This window comes from Henckelia pumila, chromosome 1 (assembly GCF_033568475.1).
Source record: "Henckelia pumila isolate YLH828 chromosome 1, ASM3356847v2, whole genome shotgun sequence".
Taxonomy (NCBI): Eukaryota; Viridiplantae; Streptophyta; class Magnoliopsida; order Lamiales; family Gesneriaceae; genus Henckelia; species Henckelia pumila.
Window position 1 is genome coordinate 82,624,882 of NC_133120.1, and position 25,349 is coordinate 82,650,230.

Sequence of the window (25,349 nt, forward strand, 5' to 3'; positions counted from 1 at the left end):
GTAAAAATTTTGTAGAATCTCACATAATTTTGTTATTAAATTCTATTTTATTGTAAATTTGAAATATAAAAAAATATGTTTGTATAGAGATTATTTTTAATCTAAGTAGTATGAATGAGAATAGTGTTTGTATATAGTTTATTTTTAATAGAGATGAAAGTGTGTAGACATAAATTAAATGTTCACCCAAATTTTTAGTATGAACCATAGACAATTAATGACATTTTATTTTTGTACCTTATGTTTTAACTCTTGTACTTAATAGAATTTCATGGAGTCTTTAAAAATTTATTGACATTTTGAATATCTTTAGACTTTTGTAGAGTTTTAAAAGATCAAGTTGAATGTCACGTGACTTTTTAAAACTCTATAAATGTTCATCTTGAATACCTCTAAAATTTTATGAAATATATAAAAGTTTAGATTGAATACCTTTAAACCTTTAAACTCTACAAAAATAATTAAAAGTCTAGAACCAATACAATTGATGATTGAAGTCACAACCAGAAAAGAAAAAAACCACACACACAAGAGTGGCTGGACTTGGCTCAAAAAAAAAAAGAGTGGCTGGACCAGCTCGAAATGGGTGGGCTCGATTCTAAAGCCCAATCAACCAATGATTGGACAAGGCCCAGGACAGAAAATTAACACGTTTTTTGCTGCTCTTCCCGGTTGTTCGAAATGATTTACCATCGGACAGCTAGCCTCTGTCAAAACCCCTCCGAAAATTCCCGTTTCTCCGGAAGAACAAGAGAAGTGGGGGATCCAATCTCACTCAAAACTCAAACCTCCGATTTCAATGGGTGATCGGAATGATCAGAAAAGCACCAAAACCATCCCGCCGTACATGAAAGCCGTGTCGGGTTCCCTGGGGGGAATAGTGGAGGCATCCTGCTTGCAACCCATCGACGTCATCAAGACCCGGCTCCAGTTGGACCGCTCCGGTTCTTACAAAGGCATCCTCCATTGCGGGACCACCATCACGCGTAACGAAGGCTTGCGGGCCCTCTGGAAGGGATTGACGCCGTTTGCCACACATTTGACGCTCAAATACGCGCTGCGGATGGGTTCCAATGCGGTCCTTCAGTCTGCGTTTAAGGACTCTGAGACGGGGAATCTGAGCCATCATGGTCGAATTTTAGCTGGATTCGGTGCTGGTGTGCTTGAAGCTCTTGTTATTGTCACTCCCTTTGAGGTTCGCTTGTTGAATTTTTCTTTTCACTCGAATGATATTCTTTTTTCTCTCACGGGGATGTGGGTCACTAATAGTAATTGAAGTGCAGAAAGAAATGTCATTTTAGCTTAGTTGCTTTTTTAATAACTGCTAAGAATGAACTGCCTTTCAAATGGTGTCACGCTTACATCAGCTTCAAGGAGTTTCTGCCTGCTGTCGTAATGGGGATGTAAATAATTGGATTATGCATACAAACGCAACCTTTAGCTGGCTGTTGTTTCTTGATTACAAGTTTGTAGTTAAAAGATGAGATCACGTGTTTGCTTCTCATCCACTCTATCATGATCAAAAGTTGAGAGTAGTATGTGATTTACGTGTTTGATTTTATGTATTTAATCCAACTCGAGCATAATCTTAACTGCTGCATCTGGCAGGAACATGAGTTCCATTAGTATGGCTTTGAACATGATATTGCATACAGACCACAAAACATAGTCACTGTTTCATAAAAACGTGCCGATGTCATTGATTTCAAGTCCTTCTGAGTTAATGTGGTTTAACAGATCAAAAGATACGGGCTGATGTCATTGATATCAACAATTAAGTTTCTATCCTGTTACAGTTTCTCAAAATATCATGGTTATTTTTCAAAAGCTTCTGTTTGCATCAGGCTTCTTTGCAAATTCCAGACCTGTCCTTGTTTGTTTTCGTGTTTTGTCTGTCTCGTTAACCATGAAGTTTGCGGTGCTTCAAATAGTGTCTGTATGGCTTTTTGATAAATAAGAATCTATTACAGTGGATGCAGTTGGTATAATTTCGCAACTCTGTCATAATGCATGTGGTACGAAGGCAATCCTCCTTCTCAAAATTGCTTCCTAGAAGCAATCGCCAAACAGTGCCTTGTTATTACTGCTATCAAAGTGAATGAAATTGATCGATGCAGGTGGTGAAAATAAGACTGCAGCAGCAGAGAGGCTTGAGTCCCGAGCTCCTCAAGTACAAGGGCCCTGTTAATTGTGCTCGTATGATCATTCGTGAAGAGGGCCTTCTTGGTCTGTGGGCAGGAGCCACCCCAACTATCATGCGTAATGGAACAAACCAAGCTGCAATGTTTACAGCCAAGAATTCCTTTGATGGGATTTTGTGGAGAAAGCATGAAGGTGACGGGCAGGTGCTCCTGCCTTGGCAGTCTATGATATCGGGATTTCTTGCAGGAACTGCTGGTCCAATCTGTACAGGTCCCTTTGATGTGGTAAAAACGAGGCTTATGGCTCAGAGTCGATCTGGAGGCGAGTTAAAGTATAGAGGCTTGTTTCATGCTATCAAAATAATATATGCAGAGGAAGGACTGCGTGCACTGTGGAGAGGATTATTGCCTCGGCTAATGAGAATCCCACCCGGTCAGGCAATTGTGTGGGCCGTGGCTGATCAAGTAACTGGCATATATGAGAAGAGATACACGCATGATGCAACCTTGTAGCCCCAACCTTATTCTTTTTTGTGTTTCCTCTCTTCCTGAACGTTTTAATATCTTTAATTCATGGAGAAGCAGGAATTCTTGGCTGATCTATTGCTCAATCCCTTTGAAGTGGGGATAAACCCTGATTGGCATCGTGCATTGGCGGAACATTTTCAGATCTTTTGCTTACCTTGTTGATTTTACAAGGTCATTAAACTGGTAAGAGGGCCAATTTTTCAGAAATCTTGTACTTGTTCAAGGTTCTTTTGTCTATTGTTGTGGTGGTGTTGACAAGAGAACCGGCTGTAGCTTCACGGCCTGCTTATGTTCGTCGATGATCTCAACCTTTTTCCGGGGAGGGTTTTTCTTGTATCTGCTGATGAATTGTAGACCACCGTTTGCATCTGCAATTTGTAGCTGCAGATGCTCGGTTTGATATTTGTTCATTGCATCAACATTAAAGCTTATTTGAAATTTTATTATCCCCTTTTTACACGAGATATTAAATGGTGGTGGGCAAAATTTTGTAGTTCGTGGCTGAAAACAAAACGATTATATCGAAATGTTACATTCTATTTTTACAAGCTCACAAAGAACGAATGTATTACAAATAAATTCATAAAAACTACAAATCATTTGTAAAATAGTAATAATTTTCTTTTGAAAGGAAATATAGCAACAATGTCAATATCAAGAACACAGTAACAACATCCATCTACCTACTACGTCCACTTTATTATAATTTAAGTTTCTTTCAGTACAATCACATGTAAAGAAATGTTTTTATTTTATTTTTCTTTTAAGAAAGCAAAAAATGTTTTAGGGCTGAATTTTTGTCCTAAACGACTAAATAAAATAAAGGATCATGCAGTAATCTTTTTGTTGGTTAATGCGTGGCCCGTGCTATACTACATCGGGTGATCTTCACCCGATGCAGTTGTGGGCCTGAGTATCCAATCATGGACAGATGATGCATCGGGTGAAGATCACCCAATGCATCATAGCATTTGCCTTAATACGTCTCATATTCAGAATTATCTAATTTGACAAAATAAAAAATAATTTAAAAAAAAAACCCTTTGGCAGTTGCCACAACGTAAAGTCACCAACAAACCCTTTTTTCCATGAAAACTGACCCAAATTGAATCTTGGTCAATTGTTAACGATGCAATTTTTAGTTAATTATTATTTAGCTGACTTGCTAATTATTTTATTAATCTATACTATCTGATTGTTATTAACAAAAATACGACTTATTGTTATAACAAATCTATTTTAATAAAATTTGAAAAATAACCTAATGATTTGTTAATAATTGTCAATATCTTAAAGATTTTTTAAAAAAAAATCAAGAAGTTTTTTTTAAAAAACATTTTATTACGTGAACAATATGGGCACACGAATGATCACGTGCGTGATATGCTATTTTATATTTATTTCGATGCACTGATAGTAGTGGAAAGTGAAAAACTGTATTTAACATCATGTGAAAATAAAATCAAATAATATTAACCTCTTGTATGCAAATTAATGATCTATCAAAAATTTTATTTTCTAAAATCAGTTATAAAAGCTGTAAAACCAGTCTGGGATAAATATGTTTAATTTTTAAAAATAATTATAGGTTGTAGACTTGATTTCAAAACTCAAATACATCGTATCCATTTCGTTAAAAATTAGAATGATAAATTTGAAATCCCTTATACATGAAAGCTTATTTAAATTAATACCTGATAAATTAATAATTTATCTAAAATAATATTTTGTCCAATCCCAACTTAAGTTCATTTATTAAATAAATAATTTTGATAAATTAATAAGATAACAATTTTTTGAAAAACCCATATATAAATATCTGGTTTTACCAATAGCATGAACTAATAATCCTCCAAAATTACAAAATATAATTAGGACAAGTTAGTATAATGTGATTCCATTGTTCTTTATTTTTTTCTCGAAATTCAAATCTAGTTGAAATACGATTCTAATATAATTTTTCTCATTGCAATACTTTGGCCTCTGGTAATTGCGACAAGTTTTCTTTTTATCTATGAATGATTTCTTCCGGTAACTGATTTGAAAGATACTCTATCGTCATAAACTTCATCATCAACGGGATTTCAATCGTGCTAGCTGTGATTTTTCTTAACTTTGCACGTGAAAGCATCTATTTTGCCTGATAATAATTAATACTAGTTGTCGTGGCACATGCGATGCGTGTGTAAAACATGAAAACGACGAAAATTAGATATTTAAAAGTATTATATCTTTAATTTAGAAATAATACAAAACAGAAATAAAATAAATTCAAAAAAATATATTGTAAATAGTGGATAGGAAATTCGGAGGATGGAGGTTGTTGGAAGTAGTGAGAAGTAGGAAAGAAATTGAGAGAGAGAGTGATGAGGGGTATAAAATGAATAAATTGGTGAAAATTCATCGTGACATCAAAATCAGTTGGTATAGGGTGCTTAGACTTAATAATATAAAATAAGAGATGAAAATGTTTTTTTATTAAATAGTACGAAAAGTTCTAACTAGTGCTACATCAATTTAATTATTATTATATATTAATATTCTTTAAATAATAAATTACTAATTTATCGATGGATTAATATCTCCATAAATTACTAAAATTTTATGATCGCAAACATTATTAATTTATAAAAAAATTTAAAAAATTAAATAATTACATTTAAAAATAAAATTCAAATCCACATATCAAGCTATTCCAATTGATTTGAAAAATCCATTAATTTAAACGTAAACATAAACAAACGTTCATACGTGGAATCGGGCGGTGAAGCCGAGTGTCGTGATGATTGGTGGAGCTGGTGTTAAGTAAAACCAGGAAACACGCTTTTACCAAATACCGAACAAATCCAGCTCAAGGTATTCCAGTCCACCTCCCCCACTAAAGACACGCTTTTATCGAAAAACAAAGCCCCCGCCAAAACCTTGTGAAGATACTTGGAACTAACATCGGCCCAGGGATTTGTACAATTGAAACAAAAATAGACATTGGTTTCTTATTCTCCAGTTTGCTTACCTTTACCGGAAATGAATCACATGCCAATTTGGAGACATGAAAAAGCAAATAGGAACTTCTCTTCTCGGCTAACTATCATCAAATTGTACATCTCAATTTATCATTTCTGGCCCTAATTGGAGTTCATTTTTTATGTGACGCTTAAAAGGACTAAAATATTGGTTATTGATAACAATAATTATTTTGGCTGCGTTTACTTAGTGAGATTAATTATATATAGATAAATAATACTAACGCAGTGTTTGGTACATGAGATTAGGTAGGTTTGTGTGTGATTTTTTATTTAATCCATTGTTTGGTAGGATTTTTATTAAAACAAGTTAATCTAACCTAGAAATTGTTACGCCTTAAACGCATACAAATCTCGTGTTATGAGATTAATGTTTTTAATGCATTAACAAATCTCATATTATTATGTTTTGATGATTACAAAACTCGGTTAATTGTTACTAACCATTTAAAGTGAGACTTTGCAGATTAGATCATATTAACAATCAAATTCTTGGAAGTTACTTTGAAGTTGTAAAAGAAATGGACAAGGACAAGCCAATATTATAAAGCAGAAACTTGCAAAATTCACCGGGAACTTTTCAGTCATCCAAATCAGATATCCAATAGTGAAAATCAAGATCAGGATGTTCTCAAGCTTCTCTCCAAATTTCATAGCAATCCAACGGCTGGATATGGAGATATGATTTTTTTAACAAAGCTGCACAGTACTTACTTCTGCAAGGAATGAACTATGAAGACTCAACTTCAGAAAATACCTGGGAATGCTTCGGTTATTAAAATCCGATCTCCACCGATCACATGGATTTCCATGATGTTTTAAAGTCTGTATCCAAATTTCAAATCAATCCAACGGCTGGATATGGAGTTATGATTTTTGCAAATATGTTGAACAGTAGCTATTTCTGCAAGGAGCTAACTGCTGAAGTATCGGATTCAGAAGACTACTGGAATCGATGGAGGCATCCAAATCCAATCTCCACCAATCACTATCAATATCGGGATGTTACAAAGATTGTGTGTTAATTTCAGGCCAATCCAACGGATGGATTGTGAGATTCGAATTTTTGAAAAGTAATGCTCAGAACAAAAGCGAGAACGTGATTTTGCGACTTCCGAGATTTACTGGACGTGTTGATTCTTTCAAATTCAATCTCCACCGTTCATATTGAATATTGAGATGTTTTCAAGCGACTGTCCAAATTTGAGCTCAATCCAACGGTTAGATTGAGATATATGATTTTTCCACAAAATCTGCTCAGTGCTGGAAAAAGAAGGCAGCGGCGCCTACACTTTGTCTCTACTCCTTGGCTTCCCAATAAACGCTCCAAGCACACAAATTCAAATTCAAATCTTTGCCAACTATAAATAGAGGCTTGCCAAGACCATTTAAAGACATCCCAACTCATTTCTTCTCTCATTTGCAAGCAATATTCTCTCTACCAAAGTGCTCAATCAATATTTGAGAGTTATTTGTGAAAATAGTTTGTGAGTTGGTTGTGCTATTGTTGTAAACACTTAGTGTGAAGCCAAGTGTATTGTGAGATTGTTGTAAACACTTGAGTGTGAAGCCAAGTGTTTTTGTTGAGGCTATCCTTGGAGCCATTAAGGCCAAGTGTTCGAGTTGTATCGGCGCGGTGATCGTGTTGAGTTGTAAAGGCTATCCTTGGAGCCATCAAGGCCAAGTGTTCGAGTGCTAGTGGATCCTTGGTTAATCGTACTTAACCAAGAAGGGGAGACGTAGACGATTTATCATCGAACTTCCATAAACAATTCCTATCTCTCTTTTACTGCTTTATTTACTTTACGCATTTATTTACCGCTTTATATTTGATTGCTTTACTAGTCTTCCGCTTGCGTTTAGTATAATCGCTTTAAATTGCTAAAGTTGCCAAAGAACCTAATCCCCCCCCTCCCCCCCATTAGGTTCTAACAGAAATGATAAAGTTGGTTTATGGTAGGTTAATTAAACCCTCCACTCACCCTAGTATTATTTATCCTTGTTTATATCTTACACATAAATTTCATAATTACCCTTTCCCTCTAACCTAAAAATCATCCATCCAATAAAATATAAATGGTATTTTTGGCAAAAAATTTTAAACCATTATTTAATCTTATTCCTAAAAATCAAATCAAACACAATATTATTTTCAACACAAATTACCAATCCTTATTTATCATGTTTTTTATCATTTTTTTAATAATCATTCAATAATCCTATCAATTGAACCAAACACTGCGTAAGTCTATTAAAGTAATTTTATAGGATGTTGAATAATGATACATAAACAATAACATGTTTACTTTAATGAATCAATTTTGTGATTGATACTATGATTAAATGACAAGTTACAATTTTGTCTTTTTTGTATATTATATAATCTTATTTTTAGTTTTTATTTGTAAAATTGGGATTGTGATTTTTATTGAATAATATAAATTATTATTAATCCACATGTAAATTATTTTAATTGACCAAAATTATTGAATATAAATATTATTTATTTTTTAAAACAACAATTAATAAATTGAGTTAAATGTTTTTCCCATGAATAAGGATAAAATCTCATGAAATGTATGAATCATATATTAAATTATTAGATTTTTTATTTTTATAATTTTTAAATGGACCTTTCGTATATTTAAATCAAATGAAATGTATTAATATATCTTAAAGTATGTGAAATTTATATCCATGTTATATAATTTTTTTAAATGAGATTTTCAATTTTCATAGATTATTTTTTTTGGAAAGTAAATTAAGGATATTAGTGTAAATTTTTTCAATTAGAAACATAATTATTATTTATCACACCATTTATTTGTGATAAATCATCAAGGTTTAAAGTTTAAATTATGTAACTATGGATGAGCTTTGTGAGTTAATACGAGCCTTAAAAAAGCAAGTAAACATGTGATTACAAAGGATTATTAATATAATCATATGTTTATCATAGCAAGTAAACACAACCTCTTCGTTTGATACCATTATTAATAATCTATGTATAAAATTATCCTGTCTAATCACTCGTTCTTCTCATCATATTATTTATCAATCTATTAATTATAATTTTTAATCAATCAAATCATTAATTATTTATCTTACATCAATCAAATCATTGAATTAAAATTACTATATTACCCCTAATAAATAATATTTTTTATTATTATAAAATGATAATATGGTAATTTATAATTTTTATATAAAATTTAATCAATCAAATCAAATAAACTATATTCTATCAATCAAATCAAATCAAATATACACTATCATTTCTTATTTATTTTTTATTACATTACATTAATTATTTATATATTATTTATCTCATTACCCGTACCAAACTGAGCCTTATGTCTTAGCAATCATTTATATTAATACTCGGACGCACGCGTTGCGTGCTGTTGACATTTTTTAATTAAAAATAAAAATAATAAACAATGAAATAAAAAAATGACATTTTTGTAAATAAATATCCAAAAAAAAGATTAAAAAATATATAGTAAAAGTGACATTTTTGTAAATAATTAGTTATCAATGAGCAAAATAAAATGACATTTTGATAATTAAATATATACTAAAGGGCAAACAAATAAATGAGTTGATCATACCAACGCACCAACTCCTTAAATTTAATAAAATAGTATAGATAATATAGATAGTGTAAATGTTTGATCGATCAAATCTCCTGTAAGACTGCGTTTGACTTGACTCGATTTTTTACACTTCAGCGGATAGCATTTGGGCCCGGTATTAACATGTATTTCGATTAATACATCTTTCGAATATTTATCAAATTAAATTTCTTCGTCCAAATCAAATTCATCGATGCAAATACAATATAATTTGAACCGTATATATGTGTGTAACGTTGGTTACTTCCACCAACACAATTTATTTTGTACATAAGAAAGAGCATTTATTTGGCGAGCATGTGTTCTAGTGGCTTCATTAATATACAATACTTTAAAAAACAAGCGTCTTCCACCTCTCCATGATACCGGAAAACCGCCCCTTGTTTAATCTCCCTTTCATCACATATAAATAACTTAAAACTCTCATTTCATTTCATAATTCTCATCTATCTAATCACTTCCAATAAACAACGCTCCACTTCATCGATCATTGTTTGATTTGACTATGGATACTAAGATTGGCTCGCTGGATTCGTGTACTTCCGCCACGTGTGACGATGTTGGTGCACTACCCAAAAACGGTGCCGTTTCCGCCGTCCAGTGCTCCGCCTTGCAGCCGTTCAACTCCTCCGAATCCACTCTCGGCCGCCACTTGGCGCGCCGGCTAGTCCAGGTCGGCGTGAGGGACGTGTTTTCGGTGCCCGGAGATTTCAATCTCACGTTGCTCGACCACCTTTTGGCCGAGCCGGGGCTCAATTTGGTTGGATGCTGCAACGAGCTCAACGCTGGCTACGCAGCCGATGGATACGCCAGGGCTCGAGGGGTTGGTGCTTGTGTTGTGACGTTCACTGTAGGAGGCTTGAGTGTTCTCAACGCGATCGCCGGGGCGTACAGTGAGAATCTTCCGGTTGTTTGTATTGTTGGTGGTCCCAATTCTAACGACTATGGTACCAACCGGATCCTGCATCACACTATCGGGATACCGGATTTTAGCCAGGAACTCCGTTGCTTCCAAACTGTTACTTGCTATCAGGTATAATTTGTGTGTGTTTTTAGCTTCACATGTCAATTTCTTTTTTACGCGTTCAAGTCCCTCCACATTAACTGACTGCTGGTTGTTTTTAGGCGGTGGTGAATAATTTGGACGATGCGCATGAGCTGATAGACACTGCGATATCGACTGCTTTAAAGGAGAGTAAGCCAGTGTATATTAGCGTGAGCTGTAATTTATCGGCGATTCCACACCCCACGTTCAAACGTGAGCCTGTTCCATTTTCACTCTCCCCCAGGTAAGCTTAGGTTTCGCCCGCCCTCTAGGTTGTTCGTTCCTGAGATACTTTTCTGTTTTCTTCTTCTGTGTGTATAATACAGCGAGATAAATTTGGGACTTCAGAGTATGGGATGATTTGATTTTTCTGTTGTTTGATGTGCCAATTCATCATATATGTTTTTTTTTTTCTCGTGTTTAGGATTCAATTTGTAATAATTTTACTTTTGCTGCATGTAGAACAAGTAATCAGGTCGGCCTGGAAGCTGCAGTTGAGGCTGCCGTAGAGTTCTTGAATAAGGCTGTGAAGCCAGTGATGGTGGGGGGACCAAAGCTGCGAGTTGCAAAGGCAGCCAATGCGTTTACTGAATTGGCCGATGCTTGTGGCTATGCCCTTGCTGTGATGCCCGCGGCTAAAGGACTAGTCCCGGAGAACCATCCGCATTTTATAGGCATGTACTGGGGTGCAGTGAGCACAGCTTTTTGTGCTGAAATCGTGGAATCTGCTGATGCATACCTGTTTGTTGGACCAATATTCAATGACTATAGTTCAGTTGGTTACTCTCTGCTTCTTAAGAAAGAGAAAGCGATCATTGTGCAGCCGGATCGAGTGACAATTGGAAATGGTCCTGCATTTGGATGTGTTCTGATGAAAGATTTCTTGACTGCCCTTGCGAAAAGGCTAAAGCCCAATACAACAGCTTATGAGAATTACCACAGGATTTATGTTCCTGAGGGGAATCCTCTGAAATGTGAACCGAAGGAGCTTTTGAGGGTTAATGTTCTGTTTCGACATATTCAGAACATGTTGTCGAGTGAGACAGCTGTCATTGCTGAAACGGGTGACTCATGGTTTAACTGCCTGAAACTTAAATTGCCACCAGGATGCGGGTGAGCTCTAGCGAATCGTGATGGCATAGAATATAATGCAGTTGTGTGTGGTTTGTGATTTATTTTGACCACATGATACACAGCATTGTTTGATTGGAATTTTCCTTGCAGGTTTGAATTCCAGATGCAGTATGGATCCATTGGTTGGTCAGTTGGTGGGACTCTTGGTTATGCCCAGGCTGTACCAGATAAGCGTGTGCTTGCTTGCATTGGGGATGGGAGCTTTCAGGTGTGCCTATTATCCATTTAGAGTCGTGAAAGATGATAAAAGTATTCTTCTATTTTATGACTGACTTCAGGGTAGAGTGATTTTGTTAATTATGAACATAAGTACAGAACCGAGTAGATCACTCTAACTGCTAACTTCTTGAATCACTCGTGTTGCCACTATTAAATTCTTAAAATTAACAACATCGTTTCTAACCCTTGTATTGCTTTAGTAGTTGTTCCATATTTGCACTAATCATTTATGGGTATCGATCAACTCCAATCTCTTCAAGTAAATCGTGGTCGTGGTGAATGACAGGTGACTGCTCAGGACGTGTCGACAATGATCCGATATGGTCAAAAGACTATCATCTTCCTTATAAACAATGGTGGTTATACCATTGAAGTAGAGATCCATGATGGGCCATATAATGTGATCAAGAACTGGAACTACACTGCCTTGGTTGACGCGATGCATAACAACGAAGGCAACTGCTGGACTACTAAGGTTAGTGGAGTTTGCTTTACTTCTCACGTATCCAATTTCTTTTCGGTCAAAATACTTATTCTCTTGTTGCACTTAGGTACATTATGAAGAAGAGCTTATTGAAGCAATTGACACGGCAACACATGAGAAGAAAGACTGCTTGTGCTTCATTGAAGTTATCGTTCACAAAGATGATACTAGCAAAGAACTTCTGGAATGGGGTTCTAGGGTCTCCGCAGCAAATAGTCGCCATCCTAATCCTCAGTAAATTTCGTTGGAATCTGAAAAATGTAACGATTCTCTTATTACTTGAGTCTCTCTATCTTGAGTGTCAAATTTTCTTATGAGTTATGAAGGGTATTGCTGTGTTAATGGAAAACTATGTGCATATAAGGAAGTTATTCTCATTTACTGAATTTGTGCTCGAATTTGTGCTCTACTTGCTTTAACTACGTGCTTTGTTCGACTTGGACGGTTATTTTGAACCATTTGAATGCGAAATGGTCACCCACAGAGAGCATCCTCAGATGGTGGAAGATTTGAAAATTGAAAACGTCTGTCTGAAAATTGGTCCCAAAGGCAACCCATGTGGGGTTCACGATTCTTGTAAATAATTTTATTTTTAAAAAGTGAGGCGTGACAGAATCATGTGAATGGCGTTAATACAACAGTAAACAGAGCTTGACCAGTGTTCGTAAAGAATTATGTTTTTATATTAAATTTATAAATTATGAAAAAACGAAAAAAATTTAGAAATGTGTAGTGTTTGGAAACAAAAATGAAAAACTAAAAAGCAAAAGTGTGTAGTTTTTGATAAATAAGTAATTATAGTTATTTTAGAATCAACTTTTTATTAGAATTATTTTTGAAGAATCTAAAAATCACCACTTAGGGAGTGTTTGCAATCACTAAAAAAAAGTGATTGTTGGCTTTTGGCTTAAAAAAAATCATTTTTGTGTGTTTTTTAAACCTAGATTATGTGTTAGCTTATGCTTAACTTAATTGAAATCTAAAAGCTAGTCATGTGGTGATTATGATTCTCCAAAAGTGATTCTAATAAAAAGGTCATTGTTAAAATCATTCTAATCACTTATTTATCAAATACTATCAAACTTTGATTTTTATATTTTCACATTTGTTTCCAAACACTACCAACTTTTGATTTTTCTTAACTTTTTTATAATCTATAAATTAATCACTTCTACAAAAACATAATCTATTGCAAACACCCTCTTAAACTTTTGGATTTCAATTAAGAGTCATTCAAACATTTTGGTTTAAAAAAAGGTTTTTTATGTTGGCTTTTAATTTTTTTTAAAATAAATGTTGTAATAATTTTGTTTTTGGATAAATAAATTGAAATCACTCGAAAAATTATAAAGATGAGCTTAAAACACTTATCTTAGCTTAATTTTAATAGCACTAAAAATCTATCCAAATTCCAAACACATGTAAAACAATAAAAACATTTTTTTTCAATTTTTTTTTTCTCTTTTAACTTCTTAATCCCAGCACACTACAAGTTAAGTAGAATTTAATGCATAATTTAGATTTAAAAAACAAATTGATTTTTTAGTAAAAATTTAATAATCACATTTATTAGTGATTGCATATACTCCTTTTGATGTTTAGAAATTTTTGTAGGTAAAACATGTGAATCACTTAAATCAAGCTATTGCAAAATCAATAATTTTGTCAAAAAAAATAATATTTTTTAACAAGTTGTCGAAAAAATATACCAGTCTATCAATGAGATTATTTTTAAATTGGTTCTCAATTAAATAAAATATAAGATAGAGTTTGAGATGATTAATTAAGAGGAGAAGAAAATAACATTGAATTATAAGGTGGTTTTATAGTAATTAATACAGTGATAGGTGTATTGTACACCGACAAAAACTATTTTCAGTTTTGAGGATGAAAATCATCTCTCTCTTTTTTTTCTTCTTCTTTTCACTCGGAAAATGGAAACCATCAAAGTTAAAAGACAAGAGGACGGTTCAAACTTCAATGGTCCATTTACATTGGGGCAATTAAAGCCCATACACATAATTTGGACTATTATTAAGCCCAAATCATTTCGGCCCTACACAAATAAAAGCCTAGCCATAGATAAGATGATCGCCAAACCTAGGGTTTGTGTTGCGCCATCGCTTGCTACTTGAGTAGTTATTTCGAAAGGAGGCGGTTCCAAGTATCATGAGAGCTAAGGTAAGATATCTCACTATCTCCATAGTTGCATTGCTGAAATCAAAACAATGACAATTACATTCTGTAATCTTTGATTATTTTTTTTTTTTGGTGCTGCGTTCTGATATGTAACAGTGGAAGAAGAAGCGTATGAGGAGGTTGAAGAGGAAGCGCCGAAAGATGAGGCAGAGATCCAAGTAATGCCCTTTTCCATTTCTGCCCCTGCGGTCCGGACTGCCCTCTTTTTTAATATTATTTTAATTTCTTGAACTACATTTTGTAATAGTGAATCTCTAGCTGTTGTTTTCTCGTGGATCGACTATTCAAATTTCAATAAAATGGATTTTTATCTTCACGTCGATTTTCTACTTGTTTTAACAGTATCTTTTTCCTCACGCTACCCGTGAATGAATTTGATTAAAGTTTTACAATTTAATTTTGGGGTTTTGAGTGGATGTTGGGGTTCTGTTAAATCCATCTTCAGCTGTTGTGTCAGATGTTTGGTTAAGAAATTCCATTGCGATGTGGTTAAGCTAGTTTCAGTGGCTATTTTTTCCCTTCACAAGTTCTTGGTTTTATGGTTAGTTTGTGTGGATATTTCAACCTGAACTTGTAGGATATATGTGGTATACATCTATCAAATATCTGTATCCAAGATTTACTCACGAATATCTGGTTATTTCAGGAGTGTTCTAGCATTAGTCAAAACAGTCTAATGGGAGTGTTTTCATGTTATTTGTTGCATTTAATCTGCTATGAGACAATGCTTCTCAGTTCTCTCTGGTATTTCAAGTTTTTGCTCAAAGTTTTTACTTTTTAGTGGAAGTGGCCAGTGGACATTATATATCAATATTTATTACCTAGTTATAAGGCATAACATAATATAACATCGATCGCTTGTCTCTCATTCATTAACATTGACAAATGTCAATGGATTGGTGATGTTTGTTTGTGTACCTTTTAAGTTTAAACATGACTTTTTCGGAGAAACATGCAAGAGAATAATAAGCGTTGCAAGGGAGGGGAAAAACCCGAAAAAGGGTTCTTATGCTTCGGGGCAAGTTTAGATTTTTTTTTACTAATTGACTTGAAAATTTTCTAAAGTTTATTTTTGTATCTGACATCACTTTAATATTTTGTGCAAATGGAAATTATTTATTTAGCTTAAAAAAAGCGTGGAAATTATACGGAGAGTGACTAGATTTAGTGCATGAAAATTATGTTCAGATTGGCTCAAACTATCGTTCGAGCTGATTTCTATCCAATCGAGCTCGAACATCACATCCAACTCTTACGTAGTATGCACATCTTACACATGCTCATAATTCTGAACAATAATATTACAACAGCGCAAGGAAAAGGTGCACATAGAATTATTGAGAGGAATCAATCAAATAAAGCAAGTTTGGGTTATTCAACGTTTGGATCTAAAACAGGGGAAGTTTTATCCATCTGTCCACATCAGCGACCTCCAGATCAACTGATCAATCTAGACCGTTGATCTGTCCTTGGGATAGCAACCCCAAGGACATCATAGAACTTATGGCTCTATGGGACCTAGACCGGGCTATTTAATTTTATGGGTTTTTTTTGAAATTTTTTTTTTTATGAGTTTCGATATCATACTCGTATATTTTGGTCTTAATTATAAATATTTATGATATTATTTCCTACCTAGCACACTACATAATGTCCAATCACTAGCAAATTTTATATAAGGTGTTCTATATAAATTAAATCTTTTAAAACTTATACTCTATGTATGAAAATATATAGTAAATTAACTTTTCAAGCTACCAAATAAATATTAATAAAAAACTATCCATTATTCCCTCAAATTTCCATGCAATTGCTTTCCAAAACAAAATTTATACATTAATATAATATTTTCTACTAAATAAGAAAATATCTATACATCAAATCTAAGATAATAATATGTTAATAATAATAATAAAAGAAACACAAATGGATTTAAAGATATAAAAATTAATAATAAAATATTAACATAATATATCTTGACCCATCTATTTTTTTTCCCAAATAAAATTTGGCCTCCCAAGAAAAAAATACTAAAACTTCACTTGGTCGAACCAAACTAATTGAAAATCAGGTTCGAATTTGGCTCAAATACGTAATATTCAAACTAATATGTTCGAATTCTTTCTAAAACAGTTTGATTTCAGATTTGATACTTGTTTTGACATGCAAATTTGATATTTTGAAATACTGAGTGGAGCAAGAACACGGGTCTTAGTGCTTTGTAGTGATTCATGGATTCACTCATTGCGCAATCTTCGAAATCCATATGGATTGAATAGCTTATATTTTGAAACGAGACACTTGGATGATGTTTAGTGAAAAAATACAAATAATCGAAGGTGGTGGGGACTGGAGAGTTGCATGTGGATATGCCACCATTAAATGCAACCTATGTCATCTATCCTTGATTGTTGTCGAGCACTTGCTATAAATGGAGTAACGCGTTTTTGAAAGAAAATTATCTTTTGAAGTGTATCGCCAAATTCTTTCATCTTTCACAGAAAGCTATGGAATTTGGTATGTTTTCTGGTTCTTGCTTGATGAAGCTGCTGTTCTCCATATTCAACCTTGTGTTAACTGCATCAGCTCTGTGTCTTGATCATCAGGAGCATTTACTGCTCCAATTGAAAACCAGTCTCACGTACGATGCTTCACTTTCAACCAAAGTGGTGCAGTGGAATGAATCCATTGATTGCTGTCAATGGCGCGGGGTGAAGTGCGACCTTAGAGGTCGTGTTACTGATCTTGATCTCAGTGGCGAATCTATATTCGCGGGAATTAACGACGCTGCAGCTGGGGACAGTCTTTTCAGGCTTGAATTCCTCCAGAGTTTGAATTTAGCTCAGAACTACTTTGGTTCGGTTAATCTGCCGTCTGGGTTTGGAAAGCTGGAGGCTTTGAGTTATCTGAACCTAAGCAATACAGGTTTTTCTGGGCAGATTCCGCTGGAATTTTCGAGCCTGAAGAGGTTAGATGTTCTTGATCTTTCGTCCTCCTTTTACTCGTCTCTTCAACTGGGGAACCCGGATCTGGAAACTTTTATTCAGAACTTCACGAAGCTGAGAGAACTTTATCTTGATGGGGTGAATATTTCAGCTACAGGGCATGTTTGGTGCAATGCTGTTTCTTCTTCTCTGCCGGATTTAAGAGTCTTGAGCTTGTCTAATTGCTACCTTACGGGCCCTTTTGAATCTTCATTGGCAAAACTTAAGTCTCTTTCCGTTCTTCGTCTTGATGGGAACATCTTCTCTTCTCAGATTCCCAAATTCTTTGCAGGTTTCCAGAAATTGAGGGTATTAACTCTAAGTTCCTGTGACTTGTTTGGACTTACTCCGGGTGAACTATTTCAGTTGCCGAATCTGCAGACGATTGACTTGAATAATAATAGAGAACTTGAAGGTTCTCTACCTGAGTTTCCATTGAATGCATCAGTTCAGAATCTGAATCTCGGCTACACTAAATTTTCAGGACATCTAACAGATTCTATTGGTAGTCTACGGATGTTGTCAAGTCTTGATCTCAGAAGTTGCAACTTTTCTGGTTCAATTCCAAAGGCCATAACGAATCTTACCCAGATTGGTTTCCTGGACTTGTCATTAAATCAGTTCATTGGTTCTGTTCCATCTTTCGGTCTCTGGAAGAATGTCACTGGGATAAACCTTCGTGGTAATAGATTAACGGGTGAAATTTTCGACTACCTTTGGGATGGACTAGAAAATCTCAATTTTCTTGTCTTGAGTGAGAATCTGTTAAAAGGAGAAATTCCTGAGACTCTGTTTTTCTTGCCATCACTCGAGTCATTACAACTTTCCAACAATCAGTTTTCTGGTTCAATTGGAGATTCAGTTAATAGTTCTTCGTCACTTGAAGTTCTTGAGCTGAATGGCAACTATTTAGAAGGTCCAGTGCCTCGTTTTTTGTTCGAACTCCAAAATCTTTCTAGTCTATCACTATCTTCAAACAGATTCAATGGGTCCATTGATCTAACTGATTTTCGAAAACTTAAGAATCTGACGAATCTTGATCTTTCTTACAACAACTTTTCAGTGCATGTTGGTGAAAACGCTTCCATGTCGTCGTTGTTCCCCAGGTTAGGAACTCTGAGATTGGCATCTTGCAAGTTACAGAACTTTCCATCTCTGAAGAATCATTCGTCGTTGATGATGTTGGATCTTTCAGATAACGAATTAGATGGCGAAATTCCTAACTGGATATGGGATGTTGGATTTCTTCGTTTTCTTAATCTTTCTCATAATCGATTCATGAGAATCCAAGAACCCTACACTATTCATGGGCTGGATTTCCTTGATCTGCATTCGAACATGCTTAGTGGGCAAATACCAGTTCCAACTCCCCCTGCCTACATTGTGGACTTGTCTAGCAACAATTTTTCTTCTTTTATCCCAGTTGACATTGGTCATTCTCTTTCAAATTCCATTTCCTTCTCGGTTGCCAATAATAAAATCATCGGCACAATTCCTTCTTCACTGTGCAATGCCAGTCGCCTTCAAGTTCTTGATTTGTCTAACAACAGAATGGATGGAACAATTCCTTCTTGTTTATTGGGAAACAATCTTGGAGTGCTGAATCTAAGTAGAAACCATTTCAGTGGTACCATACCTGATAATTTTCCGGCTACGTGCAGCTTGGAGACGCTAGATCTAAGTTGGAATATGATACAAGGCCAGGTTCCTAAATCTTTGATGAACTGCACAAGTCTGGAAGTCCTAAATCTTGGCAACAACAACTTAACTGGCAGCTTCCCCTGCTGGTTAAAGAGACTGCCTAGATTGCGCATATTTGATTTACGTTTCAATGCATTTTATGGTAACAGTAGCTGTCTCGGAACCGCAACTATAACAAACTCCAAATAATTAACCTTGTTTCCAACAACTTTAATGGTGTTTTGCCTGAGAAGTTGTTCTGTAACCTGAAGGCAAAAGGTGACACTCAAGCGAGATTTGATCACTCCCAGTGTGAGTTTCTATCACCAGGTCAAAACTATATCAAGATTCCGCGATACTGTCAAGCTGTTCGCTTTTGACTTTTGAGTATACCGTGTCTTGATGCTACAAAATCCGAATTTCATCTTTGAAACGTTTCTGTACTAAAAGATGTGAAGAGTTCTATAACAAACTTGATAAATATAATCCGTTTGTTTTCCAGGGACTGTAAAATCGAGTGGCGATCAAATTCTCCGAGCTCATGTCATTTTTACTTCTTTTCTGCATTGTTGTTTGTTAAATTTCGCTTTCTTTCATCTGTGACGCAATAAAGTTTTTCCATTTTCAGTTTTATTTGTTTTTGTTGGCCTTCTTAGTGGCAGAAAATAAGAAAGAAACATCAACGGCAAAGCTCACTCGAAGGCTGATCTTTGTTTTTCGTTTATGCCTTTCTACTTTTTGTTCGGAAAATACCAGAACAAACAAACCCTGCTCCCGTCTTCTCCCCTACTACTAAAATTTTTCAGAAATCAAGAAATCTCCAGTTGATTCGTCGAGTCCATCCGATGGATGCAAGCTCTGCATAGCGGACAATTCGAACGACTCCTGAGCCACTTGTCCACGCAAACCGAGTGGAATCCATGGTGGCAAAAAGGCAGAACCTTAACCTTGTCTCCCTCTGAAAACATGCTCAAACAGATGGCACACTCTGCAGCTGCTTCCGGGCTAGAGTCGTTGCTAGATCCATATGCAAACATGGGCAAGCCACTTATGGTGGCAGAATCAAGCCCCGCCACGGCAGGCCTCGGATGAGCTGGCGGCGCATTCGAGTTATCGGGCACGGGGCCGCCAAAATGGTGGCGCCGGGCTCGTACATAAAGATAGTAAACAAAGAGGAAAGTGAAGAACACCAAGAAAAACAAGAACAATGCCCCAAGAAGAGGACTCTTACCATCAATCTGGTCCTTGACTTCCCTTAATTGAAGGGGCTCCAAATTTTGTGATGCCATTGTTTGATCAAAGTGAGATTGAACTGGGAGTTTTACAGACACATGCTTGCTTGCTTTATTTGTAAAGTGAAATTTGAAAGCTTTGCCAAGTTCACTTTTTTTTTTTTTGCCATTTGTTTAGGCGGAGAAAGTTGCATACACAGCTACCTTTTCGGTTCTTTTGACAGCATGAATCTTGGCCAAGTGTGTGAAAGTTTTCTTGGAATTTTTCGAAATCCATTTATTTTGATCTTATCATATTGTTAACTATTTTAAAGTTTCGTAATAATGTAGGCCTGGACACTCGAGACATTGCATAATTTATTAGGCATTTATTCTACCACTTCACACCGACTTTATCTTTTATTGCTTACTGTATTTAAGACACATCTGCCAACACACATACTAATTTTATATCATCCCAGACCAACTACTCAATTCGTATGATGAAACTATCTACCTTAATTTGTTTCTTGTTTTATTAGTTTTAATGCAATCAACTTTCCAGAATTTAAGAAATGTCACGCTGTTTAAAAAGGTTGAATAAATATATTTAATTTAGTAATCCTCATAATTTTATTATTGGAAAAAAATGCCAAGTATTTTTTAGTAAAAAGTTCCTATTTTCAGCACTGTGAAGGGTTCACTCAGTAATTGGGCTCATGGAGGCAAGTCTGACCCGAGACCACCCAACAGAAGAAATCGAATTTTTTCGATCAAACTAAACCGACCAAATTTTCATAAAGAAACAAATAAAACGAATCGAATTAAAATCTGTTATTCCGGTCTGAATGAAACTTTTTATTTTTTTAAAAAAATTAGAAAATAGTAAGAGACCTTGTATTTTTATATATTTTTCTTTACATCAAAAAGCTCTTTGTTAACCTGAGCCAACAATAAAGTCCAACGGCCCAACACTATACAAATTCAATGCTCCTATAGAAAACGAGTTTTATGTTTTAAACTAAACATTGTATTATGTTTAACCAATTTTTTTGTAAAAAATGACCAAAAAAACAAGTCAAGTCAATAATTCATATGCCACACTGACGAGAGTCATCTGGAAACGAGTTGGGAAAAAATTGTATAAAAAAATGACCAAAAAAACGTCAAGTCAAGTCAATAATATATTGTAATCTAGCTACGTCAAATTAAGCAACAAAAATATATAATTTGAGACGATACATTGAGCGGTGAATTAGGTCCATGGTCGGTTTTTATGCGACGGACTAAAGATCAAAATAAGAAGTTCGACTCGATATGTTCATTTGAATTTTGAATACAAAAACACGTGGTTCAGGCTTGACCCTACAAAATAGAAAAAACTGCAATTTTTATCCTTTATGTTTGTCAATTTGCGATTTTGGTCCTCTATATTTTTATATTTCAGTTTTAGTCCTGCAGTTTCGATTTTTTGCAATTTCAATCTTTTTTATTCGAAAAATGATTACGTGACACTATATACGTCAGCTCCACATCAGCAATGTAATGGTGCCACATCAGCGCCACATCAGAAAAAAAGACTAAAATTACCTAAAAAAATAAAGATAGTAGACTAAAACTGAAATCTGAAAATATAGAGGACCAAAATCGCAAAGTTACAAACAAACATGACTAAAAAAACAATTTTACCCTACAAAATATAACATAGTAGAGACGAAAGAAATCGCAAAAAAAAAAAAAAAAACAAACAAACAGATAGGAACAAAAAATAAAAAGCAAGTTTGGCAAACAAAAGTTTGGAGAAGAAGTTTGTAACATTAATTAGGCTTTAAACTCCAGTTTTGCTCTCCTCTCTTCAAATTGTTGATCGCATGCACTTCAGTTTCAAACATAGAATGAGTCGAGTGCGCATGCATTACAATTGTAATTACCATATACATGTCATTTCAACTATTTGCATTCTACTCAAACACCAATTCCGAGTATGCTATATATATGTACATGATCCTAATATATCAGTGCAAGAAATCCAATTGCTATATGTATTAAAAATTCTCTATATAAAAATATTTGAACTTCATTCCCAATAAAGCAACAAATTAAACGTCCGGCCAGGTGGTCTCTTGCACAATATGATCTTTAACATTATTTTAAGCCACAAAAGATAATAACAGGAAATTGCATAACATTGGAGCAAGTACCTCAAGATCTCACTTAGAATATATTGTAAAATTCATAGAGTCAGATCCAGAGTACTTACCCCTCTTCTACTTTCACTACTTAAATTTTCATCCATCTTCTTGAACTTTGAAGACGATGAAGTAGGGTACAACGATAGCGACAAGTCGCTTTCCTCTTCTTGCTGCAGCCTGCTTACTTGCTCATGGTTTCTTGATTCAAGCCCGAGAGTTAAATTCAAACCGAGTTCACAATCCGCGGCCTTTCTCTTTAATGTCATATCCCTTTTGATGCTCATGTTTTGGCCTATGCTTGAAGGGACGTTACTTTTCTGATCATGATCACAATCTGATGAAATCCTTTGCTGATCAAGAGCTTTCTGTTTTGTAAGCTGAATGGACTTAAGGCCAATAGGGTTAGATTGGTGCAGCCAGGTTTCTTGCTTGTGTGGTGATGATCCAAATTCACATCTCATTTCGTTGGATCTCGGATCCGATCTTTCCTTGTAAGAGGCGAGTTTGGTGTAAAGATCAAGATTTGCTGATCTATAATAGTGGCTGCTTAACATCCTTTCATAAAATCCTGTTCTGTCCATCCACCTCGCTTCGCCATTCCGAAAAACATCTCCATATCTGGGAAAATATTTGAAACATCATACTTGATATATAAAACTTCAATAAAATGTAAAGACAAGATCAACTAGCTAGCTAGCTTGATTATATTAATCTATATCTATAGCTTGCCTTTGGTTCAAGTTTGGAAGAAGAGGTAGCTGGCTTAGATTGTATATATTCCGATCTACACCTTCCAAGAAAATCCCCCGGTGATTGGTCATCCCTGTAAGAATTGAGAAATTTAGTCGCATATGATCATATATACCAAAAAAAGATACTATATATATATATATATATATATATCTAGTATGGATATGGATATAGATACATACCTTGGTAATTGGGCTCCTCAAACTTCTTGCTTCTGTGCATCTGTAAACAGATACTAATTAAATAAACTCTCAAGAAAGGGAAATTTAGTCCAACTTCAAATAATTGTTACCTGTAAATGGCTCTTAACATGAGCAATGTTGAGTCCTTTCATGTTCATCAACTGAAGCACTAATTTCGGCGTCGCTCCTGCTTAACCAAATAATCCGCAACAGAAAACAAGGATCTTATATAATCAAAAAAGTAGTATACTAAAAATGAACCCAAATAAATGAAGCATATATATGATCACAAGTTAAAGTTGGAAACTTACTCTCTTGGCCTCCTAATCTTTCCACCGCTTGTAGAAATCGGAGATGAAGATCAGGCGTCCACCGCAGCCTAGGCGTCTTAGATCGAACATAAGGCCTTACGGACGCCTTCTTTGAGCTTTCCTCTACGCAGCTGTTATTGCTGGAGCTACCTCCATTAATCTTCATCTGGCTATCATTTTCGTCATCGTGCATACATTCCGCGGTCTCACCACTTCCTTCCATTTACTTTCTTCTACAACCAAACTATATATACCAAGTGATCACAGTTTTAAAGCAGCTGCTAGCTAGGGTTTCACTTGCAGAGAAAAAGAATGGCCTGGCCTGCACTTCATCATCAATAGAGACAAGCAAACGATATATATATCGGATCCATTTCCATCCCTCCCCGAAACAAAAAATCAAGAACCCGTTTATGTATATATCATCTACCCTTCAATTCATTGAAGATATGAACAAGAAAACCCTAGCTAGACCGTGAGAGGAAGAAGAAAGACCTTTCTCTTTCTCTCTTTTCCCACTCAGTTAAACAATTAGAATACATCAAAAGGAAATCTTTAGGTATCTTATTAGTCAACGCTCATATGCATGCTAGCTATACTACACTATACGCACAAGCTTTTCAATGTTATGGCATTAAGGATTAAAAAATACCTGCCTTGTGATAAAAATTACAATATATGATTTCATATTAAATTGTTTTGAAAGAAAAACGTTTATATTTTGACCATGGAACTTGCATGTTTGTTTGTTTGTTTGTTTTTTTTTTTTGTGTTTATGTTATCGGTCAATCCACACTCTTATAGTCCACTATTTTAAATACAGTATTAATTTGTTTCAATTGTAATCTTTTTTTCATTAGAATGTTGACGTGACACTGATGACGTAACACTGATGACGCGTCGAATGTCATGCTGTTACAAATGACTAAAATTGAAAAGAAAGTACAAACTGATGGATTCAGAACGTGAATTGACCGATAACTAGATCAAACAATGAAATAAGGTTTATGTTTTTTTTTTTTGGAAAGAAGGTTTATGTTATTTTAACTAAATTTGTTTCTAATTAAAAAGAATCATATTATTAATTAATTTGTTATTGCCTACCTAATTATATTTTATTATTAAGAAATATAAAGAAAACAAAATTTCTACAAACTCGGGTCTATGTAGTTCAATATGGGATTTATTTATTTTAATGCATACCAAGTTGCGGTTTTCCAAGACTTCAACATTATATGTAAATTTGTGGACTAGTTCAATCTTCAAAATAAGGGTAAAAGTAGCTGGGAATTGGAATGATGTAAGCAAATTCAAAGTTTTTTAAAAAATTATTGTAACTTTTATAATATTTGTCTGTTTTACTCGGAGAAACAAATCTTGGGACCATCCACCATTTTTATATTCCATCATTATCAAGAAAATTATGCTCCCTAGCTATCTATTATTTATTTGATGCTCAATTGTAATTCAAATCCACTGTTACAAAAATTCTAGAGGTTTACCTCTCCATTTAATCAAATTAATGTGGAATTGTCGGACGAATTAAATAACATATACTTTGTGTTTGATTATTGTACTTAATATATGATCTCCATCTTGAAATCATGTCCAAGTTTAGCTGTATTATGGAG

The 25,349-nt window shown here is 34.7% G+C and overlaps 4 protein-coding genes, 1 long non-coding RNA gene and 1 pseudogene across 5 annotated transcripts; 4 read left to right on the top strand and 2 right to left on the bottom strand.

Moving 5' to 3' along the window:
- Window positions 1-699: 699 nt before the first annotated feature.
- On the top strand, window positions 700-3,115 carry LOC140874067 (mitochondrial succinate-fumarate transporter 1). The gene is made up of 2 exons (XM_073277344.1): window positions 700-1,195; window positions 2,118-3,115. Exons 1-2 carry the CDS (start codon window positions 800-802, stop codon window positions 2,652-2,654), a joined length of 933 nt encoding a protein of 310 aa, XP_073133445.1. The 5' UTR covers window positions 700-799; the 3' UTR covers window positions 2,655-3,115.
- A 6,505-nt stretch (window positions 3,116-9,620) lies between these two features.
- Window positions 9,621-12,590, top strand: LOC140877399 (pyruvate decarboxylase 1). The gene is made up of 6 exons (XM_073280934.1): window positions 9,621-10,360; window positions 10,453-10,616; window positions 10,835-11,485; window positions 11,597-11,714; window positions 12,012-12,200; window positions 12,277-12,590. Exons 1-6 carry the CDS (start codon window positions 9,833-9,835, stop codon window positions 12,445-12,447), a joined length of 1,821 nt encoding a protein of 606 aa, XP_073137035.1. The 5' UTR covers window positions 9,621-9,832; the 3' UTR covers window positions 12,448-12,590.
- A 1,724-nt stretch (window positions 12,591-14,314) lies between these two features.
- Window positions 14,315-14,724, top strand: LOC140876508 (uncharacterized). Its single transcript, XR_012148817.1, has 2 exons — window positions 14,315-14,390; window positions 14,505-14,724. It is a non-coding gene; the product is annotated as an uncharacterized lncRNA (long non-coding RNA).
- Window positions 14,725-16,777: 2,053 nt separating this feature from the next.
- Window positions 16,778-19,705, top strand: LOC140886576 (receptor-like protein 7; annotated as a pseudogene).
- Window positions 19,706-19,881: 176 nt separating this feature from the next.
- On the bottom strand, window positions 19,882-20,361 carry LOC140866529 (RING-H2 finger protein ATL64-like). The gene has a single exon (XM_073271538.1). The coding sequence runs from the start codon at window positions 20,359-20,361 to the stop codon at window positions 19,882-19,884; it is 480 nt and encodes a 159-aa protein (XP_073127639.1).
- Window positions 20,362-22,369: 2,008 nt separating this feature from the next.
- On the bottom strand, window positions 22,370-24,536 carry LOC140875998 (uncharacterized). The gene is made up of 5 exons (XM_073279837.1): window positions 23,719-24,536; window positions 23,518-23,594; window positions 23,408-23,447; window positions 23,205-23,298; window positions 22,370-23,093 (listed from the first exon to the last, which is right to left on the bottom strand). Exons 1-5 carry the CDS (start codon window positions 23,939-23,941, stop codon window positions 22,517-22,519), a joined length of 1,011 nt encoding a protein of 336 aa, XP_073135938.1. The 5' UTR covers window positions 23,942-24,536; the 3' UTR covers window positions 22,370-22,516.
- Window positions 24,537-25,349: the final 813 nt, after the last annotated feature.

Coding starts and splice junctions, on each gene's coding strand:
- LOC140874067 (XM_073277344.1), top strand. CDS start 800: ATGGGTGATCGGAATGATCAGAAAAGCACCAAAACCATCCCGCCGTAC. Junction 1,196..2,117: donor TTATTGTCACTCCCTTTGAG/GTTCGCTTGTTG, acceptor TGATCGATGCAG/GTGGTGAAAATAAGACTGCA.
- LOC140877399 (XM_073280934.1), top strand. CDS start 9,833: ATGGATACTAAGATTGGCTCGCTGGATTCGTGTACTTCCGCCACGTGT. Junction 11,486..11,596: donor AAATTGCCACCAGGATGCGG/GTGAGCTCTAGC, acceptor TTTTCCTTGCAG/GTTTGAATTCCAGATGCAGT. Junction 12,201..12,276: donor GCAACTGCTGGACTACTAAG/GTTAGTGGAGTT, acceptor TGTTGCACTTAG/GTACATTATGAAGAAGAGCT.
- LOC140866529 (XM_073271538.1), bottom strand. CDS start 20,361: ATGGCATCACAAAATTTGGAGCCCCTTCAATTAAGGGAAGTCAAGGAC.
- LOC140875998 (XM_073279837.1), bottom strand. CDS start 23,941: ATGGAAGGAAGTGGTGAGACCGCGGAATGTATGCACGATGACGAAAAT. Junction 23,595..23,718: donor AAGATTAGGAGGCCAAGAGA/GTAAGTTTCCAA, acceptor TTGGTTAAGCAG/GAGCGACGCCGAAATTAGTG. Junction 23,299..23,407: donor TGAGGAGCCCAATTACCAAG/GTATGTATCTAT, acceptor CAATTCTTACAG/GGATGACCAATCACCGGGGG.